Genomic DNA, 10,956 nt, shown 5'->3' on the forward strand with positions numbered 1-10,956 from the left:
TATGATATGATTTTCCAAATTCTAACATTTAATGGCAAAAAGAACAACTTGTTTCCATGTAACGGAGTTAGTATCATCCAACTTATCAGAAATTGGGGTGAGAAGAGATTTGTTGTTTGCAGTGGTAGGAACGATCAAGACCATGAAAGGTGTAACGACCCAACTTCTAGCATGTCATGATGATACTAAAAGTAATGTGCTACATTATGGTATCAGAACAGTTCTTCCTGTAGAGTTTTGGGAGTTGTTTCTCTACACATTCTGAGTGTCTGTCATGCTGTTATAGAAGGACCTAACTCTTGATACCATGAAAGAATAGCTATGCAATTATAATGAAGGACCAATTCAGAACCAGAAAAAGAGAAAAGACAGAGAGATGAGAGTAAAATTGTATATCTTCAATAGTGTATTTGTACACTTTTTTTGTTACATTTTCAAAGAGTAATTTCTACATTTATGTATTATACACAGCACTAACACTTAATGCATATATCAAGAATCAGTTAAAGACTCTAGTAACTAACTATACTAAAATAGGAAGGCTAACTAACAGAATTAGTTTTAGCTATGGGATTAATTTCATCCTTTTGACACTCTACACTAACAGTAAGTGTTCTGACCTGCAACTTGTGTAACTTGAGTTTTTGAACTAAAAAGTATTTACTTTCGAATATAAGATAATTCTTTTACTGTAGATAATTTATTTAACGATAAATAATTATTTATTTAAATTTTAAATAAGTGAATATATTTTTTAAAATAAAATCCATCCATGACAAGTGTCATATAGTGATTGCTTTAGAAAAGAATTGGTTCCATTATCCCATATTACCAGGAATAGGGGAGGACAAACGTGTCCCAACTCTGCCATCTCTATTCATTTTTGTTTTTCACTCCATAGGCAATAGCTAAAGGCAAATGGAATTTACATTTGGTGGACCATAGATGGGAACTGAGGTTCTAAAAATTGTTGTCATTAAAGTAATTAGCCAACTTTTTCGGATCGCATGAGCTACAGGAACAATTTTGGACTATGTTATTATTAGATGGTTATTATTAATTATTAATAAGCTCTTATTCCTTAATATAATAGGAACGATTTTCGTTAGAAGAATTAGAAATTAGAAGCCAAAAGCATTGTAGCTCCAATATGCAATAAATAGCTGCTATTGAGAATTGGCTTTTATTTGACAACTTAGTTGCAATGTTGCATTGAGAGCAACACGGTCATATGGTTATGCTCTTGGTTAAGTCACGAGACTTCATCTTGTTTGGTAGCTAGCAAACTCCACAACCTGCTGCTTTTTCTTTTTTTTTTCTTTTCCCCTGTTGTATACTAATTAATTCATTTTTTTGTTTAGATCAAATATAAAATTATTTTTGTTTAAATTTTACATTTCATCCGATAGTAAAAAAATAAGTATTAGTTTAGTGTACGAAAAAAACGATTTTTTTTGGTAAATAAAAAATATATATAAACAACACCGTTGATATTTTTCTTAAGTAGGTCTTTTTACTTTTAATATTAAAAGTAAGAATTTAATTTTGATGCACTGTTAGTGTAAAATAGTTTTATATGTGCATTCAATTATATAACGTCACATCAGTAAAAATGATACATTTTATATTAACGGCATAAATAGTCATACAAAAAAATGAAAGAAAATTAAAAAAAAAAGTGTCTTTATACTATAAAAGAAACGTACAAAAAAGTGTGTACATAAAAAGTAAATATGATATACATTAAAATTAGTCTTTAAAGAATTTTAGATCAAACTAGCTATTTGATTTTTAACAAAATTTTCTTTTCTCTAGAAGTTCTTAAAATTAATTCTTTTGGACAAATTGAATTTTTATTATTTTGAAGAAAAAGTAATCTGTCTTGGCTTATAATAATATTTTTTGTAATATAATTGTCCTATAATAAAATTTATTAGAAATTTATTTATTTAATGCGTATATTAAATTTGATTGATAGTAACAAGAGATTAATTTATCCGACAGAATAATTTTTAAAGACTTTTAAAAAATAAAAATATGTTAAATACTAAAATGTCTAATATAAAATTTTGTAAAAATTAATTTAAATATTTATTAAAAAAATGGTATAAATATCATTTTTGGTATATCACATGTGTATTCCAAAATAGTTCAAAGGAACAGTTTGAATAACAAAAACAAGAATGGTATCAATTAATAAGACTAGGTCCAATGTGCTTTACGGTGCATTTGGAAGTATGTGAGGTAGCAATTGGGATGCATAATAAGGAATAACCGAATAACTGATTACTAACTGATGATTATAATTTTTTTAGATGGATTGGACAATCTTCAATCTTAAATAGTATAAATTTTTCTATATTAAATTTACACATATAATATTAACAATTTTATTTATTATTTAGCATCAGCTAAATTTTAAATTTATGTATATTTATTATATGACGTAAAATATACCACTAGACCAAGACCTTGCATGCACTAATAATGTAATTTGAATGGTAGGCATTTTCTTTATGGGCCATATCTTGCTACCCATTTCAGATGCGATGAGCACACCACAAAGCATAACTCTAAATTAAAAACTTTCGGTTTCTTGCTTATTCTTTGGATTCCAATATCCCAATTATCATAAAGCTCAAGGGCCATTGGTGGGGTTAGATACTTGGAGGCAAAAACAGTACCAATATTTCTGCAGTAAATGTTAGGTTTTTATAAGAATTAAATTTATTTTATTTTTTTTTTTTGTTTTGGTTTTACCTAGATATATCTACTGCTGATACTGATAGGACCCAAGATACTAGAATAGTACAGGGACTTTATATATAGAGATATAGAGTCGCATTATAAAATATTTTATAAATATTAAAAATTAATCACTAAAATATTTGGTTAATTATAATATAATATTTTATATAGTTTTCCAACAAAACAATTAATTAGAAAAATAACCAAACATTTTCACAATTTTTTTACATTAAAATAATAACTTTTTTATAAATACCAAATATATATTTTTATATAATGACAAATTAATAGTCGATATATATATATATATATATATATATATATATATATATATATATATATATATATATATCATAATGATTATATTTGTATATCTTAAAATACTAATTTTAATTTAAGAATTAAAAATATCAAATAAGTAAAAATAGATAAGAATTACAATACAGCTAATAGTTATGAATTATGACACCAATTTTTTAGTTTCATATAAAAGAATAATTTAAACATACAAATATGATTTACTTTTTTAATATTTTTTTGTTTTTTTTATGATATTTTTTAATTCAATGAGTCAAAAATTAATTTATTACAGATTAGAACTTTAAATAAGAGTTTGCTGCTGGTCAATAATTTACTGTGTATATGAAACAGAATTCGAATCATCGACACTTATTTAAATAGATAAGTGATCATTTGATCAACTCAAATTGATTTTTTTTTTCTATATATGATGGGGTGAAAATCATAATGGTGCTTCATATTGCATTTGAAACAGTAGGCATTGGAGCCCACATAATTGGGGCACAGCAAATTGTTCAAAGATAATAGCATATAGAAGAGAATCAAAATAAGTAGTGTTGCTTTCTTTGTGCTAAATGGTGTCTCACACTTGTAGGTAATGGCAATCAATGCTCACCCCCTCCCCTCTCGTCTCCATCAACTAACAATGGATGCTAGCCTCAACTCAATTCACACTTTGCCAACACAATTTTCTTTTCTTTTTTTTTCTTTCCTTTCCTTTTATTTTCTTTTTCTCATTATGCGATGAACCATAACCAAAATTTGATATATATGGTAGGAGATATATGTAAGAGCATCACGAAATCAGGTGTAAGTGATTTTAACCGTTGATTTCAATCATAAAATATGTATAATTGAAATAATAATTAAGATTAATTTTTTGATTGAAACCAACCGTTAAAATTATTAAAATACCTAATTCTATTCTATAATATTTTCTGTAGCTTAATATAATAATCTGGAGTGGTAGAAAAGATAATATTTGAGATAAGAAGCTAAGTCAGAACAAGAGATTGAGGATCAGAATTCCATGATCAAATAATGACAACTGATCATATTACTATTACAAAATTGAAATTTATTAGAGAAAGACCAAGGTACCCCTATAATTTTCAGTAGTTCCGATCCTAGGTTCTAATTAATTAATAATACAGGAACCATGAAGTTCAACAAAAATACATTACTCAAATAAATAATATATATAAAAAAAACATGTTTAATTTGTTTGAGACTAATAATAAGATGAGAGAGTATCCAAAGTTCCGAATTCAAGACGATGATTTCATGACTCCCTAGTTTTTATTGGCATATACAAAACTAAAATAGCTGCTTTTGATTGATTTCGAGTTATTACATTCAAAGGGGCACCCACAAATTAAACATTAAAAAAGAAACACAAAACATTAAAATATGTATGGGATTTGAGTGAAATCATCAACCGCTTGATCATGTCGGCTCAAGAATTGAGATGAAGAAGAAGAGCTATGGCAGAAGCTATCACTGAAATCACTGCAAGGAAAAGGGGGCAAGCTAACATGGGAATAAGAAGAACCATGCATAATTTCATCGCTACTACTAAAAGTAGTAGTAGCGACCAAAGCAGACTCAGAGGCAGATGTAGTAGAAGCTACAACACGAGCCAGGCGATCTTTAGCTATCGCCAGATCGTGTTGTAACTCTACCATCTTCCTCTGAAGGAGCGCTATGGCGCCAATGCATCCATAAACTGGGTCGCGGAGCCTGGCTTCGGCCTCATAAGCGAGAGAATTCACCGTGTCCTCTCTTTGCTCTTCAGGGACCTCAATGAGGATCTTGCTCACATTGCTTGCTCCGAACACCTTGTGAACTTTCGCGAATTTCTTGCACTCATCGGAGCGAAAATACGGCGCGAAGATGCAGTTGGGGATGCATCTTCTCTTGAGTAATTTGCAGGCTGCACAAGAAGAACTTGAACGAGGCTCATATCCCTTCATGGCTTGCCTTTTCTTTCTTTGTTTTCCACTTTGGCTTACACAAACAAAACCACTTTCCCTATTTTGTTTTCTAAGTTCTATCCTCTATATCCTTTGAGGCTAAAATTAAGTTTATGGTCCTTTATGTAGGTCTTTTCCTCTCTTAGTAATAACTATATTTTAAAATTTGGATATATTATATTATATTATTATACTTATTTCTTTCATTTTTAAAATGGGGGTAAAAGTCAATACCATCTTTTATTCATTTATTTAAGTGATGATGACATTCTTTTGGTGGAATCTTTTATTGATAACAATCTTGTTTGATAATTTAATTAAAAGAAATCTATCACTTAAAAAGAATTAAGCTAAATTGAATAAAACTTCAGATGAGACGAGTGAAATTTACACTGAAATTTTCAATTAGATCATTTTTATTTTTTTGTTCAAAAATATTGATTGTATAAAACAATTATATTATGTATATAATAAAAGAATTATTTACTAAATAATCACCAAATATTATTTTTATTCTACTATATACAAATTTGATTATTTATCTATTATATTTTTAGTTATTTTAATAGTGGGTGACTATTTAATTGAAAATAAAGAACATAAATTAGTAATATATAAAAATATATAATAAACAATTTAATAGATAATTTTTAATATAAAAAATATTTTTATAATAAAAATATTTTAAAACAAATATTATTATATTTTTATAAAAATAATAAAAATTTAATTATAAATTTTTAAATTATAAAGTGATGATGGTTAAAAATTTGGTCAAAATTAAATAATTAAAATGATCTCTTTCCAATTTCCAAATGGTCGATTTTAAGAGCTGTTACGTGTCATCACCTATATATGGCTATGAGCTCAGCTGTTGAATGATAAGTGTTAGTAAGGCAAAGCTAACACCGTTTTGGGTCCTCCATGGGACACTGCTGCTCTTGTCTTTTTAGTTTATACTATATTATTTTCTTTTTCCTTTGAAAATAATTATTGTGTTTTAAATAAATATATTTTTTAATTAGGAAAATAACTGGAAAGTCTCAAGGACAATGAAATCTGAATAATGAATATATATCTTGGCTATTCCATCATGATTTATTTTTATTTTTTATGGTACTACCATAGTGATTTCGTCATCTTTTATTTTCTTCTTTTTATTGGATTTTTCTCGTTCTTTAATTTCAAGGGAAAAAAAAACATTTAAATAGTAACTAACGTGTAAAGAAATTGAAATTATTGATGCCGTCATAATTGCATTATTAGTAACTATATAAGTTTAACTTTTCCCTTACACAATATTTATTTGTAATTCTTTAAAGAGTACTTTTATGAATTTTATTAGCAAAAAGATCAAAAAGGAGAAAGTAAAAAAAGAAAAAAAGCATACAAACATTTCCATATATATGAACATACATGACACACATTGCATTTGTAATTTTGTGCTTTATGGTTAATCTTGAATGTTCTTGGTTATCACATTCATCCAAATTGGAGGAGGTTGCAATTCCAAAAGTAGGGTCCAAATAATTGATTTATTATGCGGACAATGGGTGATATGTGTGGATAGTTTTCAAGTCAGACATGATAGTTCATCAATAAAGATGGGATATTTTGATTGATTGAATAAAAGAAATTAAACAAGCTCAAGAGAACTTTTATTTTCGTATATTGAATTCTGAGTGGTAAAGATTTTATAGATGATCTAAATTATGTATTATACATTGTTGTAAGTATTTACAAAATGTCTTTTTATATAATTAAAATAATATTTTTCTTTTACAAAATTTCAGTAATATTTTATTTTTTAATAATTAAAAAATAATTTTTTTATAAAATATCAGTAATATTTTATTTTTTATAATTAAAATATATATATTTTTTTTACAAAACGTCAGTACTACAATCATAGTAATGTAAAATAGTAAAATAATCAATTATTATTGTATTTTACACTGAAATTATTCATATCTAAAAATTTTATTCAACTGCTAAATATAATGGAATTAAAAGTAAATAAATAAATAAAAATAAAATGATCCGTTGGCAGAGAGAAAGGGATGGTCACAAGAAGGGAACTGATGATGGAATAAAAAATGGGTACTTTTGGAAGAAGCTGAGCATCGGCAGCAACAGCATAAGTGGAGCCAAGAACAATCTAAGTTATTGTTTCTGTTGTTTACTGCTTTTTCTATCATGGATATTTAACCCTGTTTTTTTTCTCTTTGGTCTCCTATCTACTTGTTATACTTTTTGAAATTTTTTATTATATATACTCATTTGTCTTTATTATTAAATTAAGAATGCCAATTATTGTAATATGTCCAATTTAAACTCATTTTAAGTTCATATAAAATGTTTAGAACAATTATTATTATTATTAGAATTTAACTAATTTATGTCCTAAAGACATATTTTAAAAATATAATAATAAAATTTTTTTAATATTTTTAATGTATTTAATATATTGAAAATATAAAAAAATAATTTTTATAAATTATTTTTTATGGTATATTTAACCTGTATACTTAAAGACACAAGTTAGCAAAATTATTATTATTATTATTATTTTGTGTATAAAATATTTTTATAAGTATTTAAAGATGAATATAAATGTGTAGGAGCAAATAGGATATGAGATGGCTGGGGTAACTTTTGTACGGACCAGATGTGAGTTTTGGTAGTAAAAATTCACGGGTATGATCAGGATGAAGTAGGAGCCTAGGAGGGATTCAATAATAGAGTGTAGAGTAAGATTTGGGTTGAACTAAAAGTTGTCCTAAGTTCCATGTTGTCTCATTGTTATTACTTTTTTTTTTTCATTAAATAAGCTATGTGATCTATTTCCTATTTAATACTAGAGAAATATGCATGAGTCTCAATTTATAAAAAGTAATAGTTTGATTAATATATATTAGCCTCTACTAATTTTTCTTCAAAGATAAATTCATTTCTAACAAAAGAATATGACAAATAGGTCACCCCAATATTTTGGTATATATAATAAACAAAGTAGTCCACAATAAAATAAAAGGATACATTGTAAATTAGTATATTATTTAATTTTTTATAATTTAAGACAATATAATAATCTCCCCATCATATGATTTTTTAGGGAAAAATTAAGTACTTGTTTCACTTTCTGAAAAATATAGGCACTAATTTGTTCTTTTGTTTTATTAAGGACTAAATTATTTAATATTCTAAATTAGATGAAAACCAATTTAACAATTTTTTAATGACTAATTTATCTAAAGTAATTGTGATACTCTATTTCTTAATTTATAATAACGTAGTAGAAAACATGTACACATATTATTAATAAAAATAGTTTTCTCAAACAAAAATTTCACACAAAATTCATTCTACCTTAATTTTAATTTCAGATAAATTTGAGATAGATTTTAAACGATTTTGCGCATATACACATACGCACACACGCACAACAATTATTTTTATTTTGATAATGTTATTTGTTTTTTTATAAATTCATACAAATATTATATATAGGGCAAAATACTATAATAAACCAAGGAGAAGAAAATTTTACACAAATCAACCAAATAGAAAATTTGTTCATGAATCCACCAACGCACATTATTATTATTATATAGTTCGAATCAATATGTTTCGAACTAGAATTTCATGTAATTCGAATTAATATGATTCGAATTACTCACACATGCAGACACACAGTAATTCGAATCAAGTTGATTCGAATTACACTCACACACGCTGCACATAGTAATTCGAATTGGCCAGATTCGAATTACTCATGATTTAATTTTACCATTCTTTTATTAAAAAAATTAATAATTAAAAAATTAAAAAAATATATTTTTTATTTTATGCATTAAAAAAAGCTAACAAAATATTTAATTACGAGACTTCTTTAAAATATTAATGAGTTATCAATTCGAATTTCATACAATACTCTTTTGCCTATTTTTAATAGTTCTTGAAAATTTTTTTAATAAATTTATTTAAATTATACCACAAAAAATATTTTATTCTACACAAAATAATTTAAAAAAATAGCTTAAAAGATGTTAGGAGTACTATAAAAATTTGTAATATCCTAATAACTTGGGACATTAAAAAAATACTCTACATAGTCAATAATAATTTAAAAATTAAAAAAAAATACAGTTATAACTAGTATATACCTAAACTACTAGAATATTACAAACTTTTATAGTACTCCTAACATTTTTTAAGCTATTTTTTTAAAATTATTTTGTATAGAATAAAGGGCATTTTAAGCCATTTTAAGCCATTTTTAGCCATTTTATATGCAAAATAATTTTTAAAAAATGGCTTAAAAAATATAAGGAGTACTATAAAAGTTTGTAATATTCTAGTAATTTATGTAAATACTGGTTATAATTATATTTTTTTAATTTTTAAATTATTATTGACTATGTAGAGTATTTCTTTAATGTCCCAAGTCATTAAGACATTATAAATTTTTATAGTACCCCTAACATTTTTAAGCCATTTTTTAAAATTATTTTGTATAGAATAAAATATTTTTTTGTGGTATAATTTAAATAAATTGATTAAAAAAATTTCATGAGCTATTAAAAATGGGCAAAAGAGTATTGTATGAAATTCGAATTAATAGTTCATTAATATTTTAAAAAAGTCTCGTAATTAAATATTTTGTTAACTTTTTTTAATGCATAAAATAAAAATATATTTTTAAAATTTTTTAATTATTAATTTTTTAATCAATTATTAATTTTTTAATAAAATAATCGGCAAAATTAAATCATGAGTAATTCGAATCTGGCCAATTCGAATTACCATGTGCAGCGTGTGTGAGTGTAATTCGAATCATATTGATTCGAATTACATAAAATTTTAGTTCGAAACATATTGATTCGAACTATATAATAATGTGTGTTGGTGGATTCATGAATCAATTTTCTATTTGGTTGATTTGTGTAAAATTTCCTTCTCCTTGGTTTATTATAGTGTTTTGCCCTTATATATATATATATATATATATATATATATATATATATGTATGTATGTATGAAATGGCAATACATATATGGTGTTTGAGCCTACAGCTGGACATCAATTGACATATTTTGTAAGGAAATGTTTAATGTGAAACATATGGAAACAGACCAATGCATGCATATCAAAGTTAACTACATAAAGTCATGTATCATGCATATTTTGGTATCCAATATCTTAGAAAGTTAAAGGAAAAAATAAATAGAAATTAAACTCCATCTGATAGTAAACTACCTAAATTATTAAAGGACTAATTTGAGGTGCTATTAAAAAAAATTCTATTGGAATGATGATCGATTTCGATATAAAAAAAACCTTTGATATAATTAAGTGGATTTTTTTAAAATTATAATTCCCATTATATGTTTTATCGATTAAGATTAATTCTATCAATTCAAATTGATTAAAAAAAAAGCTGCAATTTACATTAATAAAAAACTCATCAATGTGAACATCTAAGTCTATTTTATATTAATATATAAACTAATTATATATATATTCATACTAATCATATCAACATGAGATGATCTTGATCTATTATTGTTTCAATAAACTTCCATGTATGATTGTTAAGGGTAAGCTTCGGAGCATCAATAGTATTTGGCATGATAGCAAAGTGATAAAGGTGCGTGCCTTTGATTTCCATCCATAGCGATAACGAAGACTCAAAAGTGTACACTAATAATAAGCAATTGTATGAAAATAAATGGAAATTTAACACTACTTTAAGGGATCCTTTATTTACTTGTATAATATCATATGAAACTTACTATTACACGTACACAACAACCGGCGAACAATAGTGGCAGTTTCCAAAGGGTTTTGCGACGGTTTGCAATGGCCGCTAAACGGCTTCATGGAGATTAGCTGAGTGCAATCCTTTAAGGCACTATAAACGATTTTACATCAA

The 10,956-nt window shown here is 25.7% G+C and overlaps 1 protein-coding gene across 1 annotated transcript; it reads right to left on the minus strand.

Annotated features, from left to right (window-relative positions):
- Window positions 1-4,328: 4,328 nt before the first annotated feature.
- Window positions 4,329-5,180, minus strand: LOC112715328 (LOB domain-containing protein 21-like). Its single transcript, XM_025767086.2, has one exon. The coding sequence runs from the start codon at window positions 5,019-5,021 to the stop codon at window positions 4,452-4,454; it is 570 nt and encodes a 189-aa protein (XP_025622871.1). The 5' UTR covers window positions 5,022-5,180; the 3' UTR covers window positions 4,329-4,451.
- Between the last annotated feature and the right edge of the window lie 5,776 nt (window positions 5,181-10,956).

This window comes from Arachis hypogaea, chromosome 10, assembly GCF_003086295.3.
Source record: "Arachis hypogaea cultivar Tifrunner chromosome 10, arahy.Tifrunner.gnm2.J5K5, whole genome shotgun sequence".
Taxonomy (NCBI): domain Eukaryota; kingdom Viridiplantae; phylum Streptophyta; class Magnoliopsida; order Fabales; family Fabaceae; genus Arachis; species Arachis hypogaea.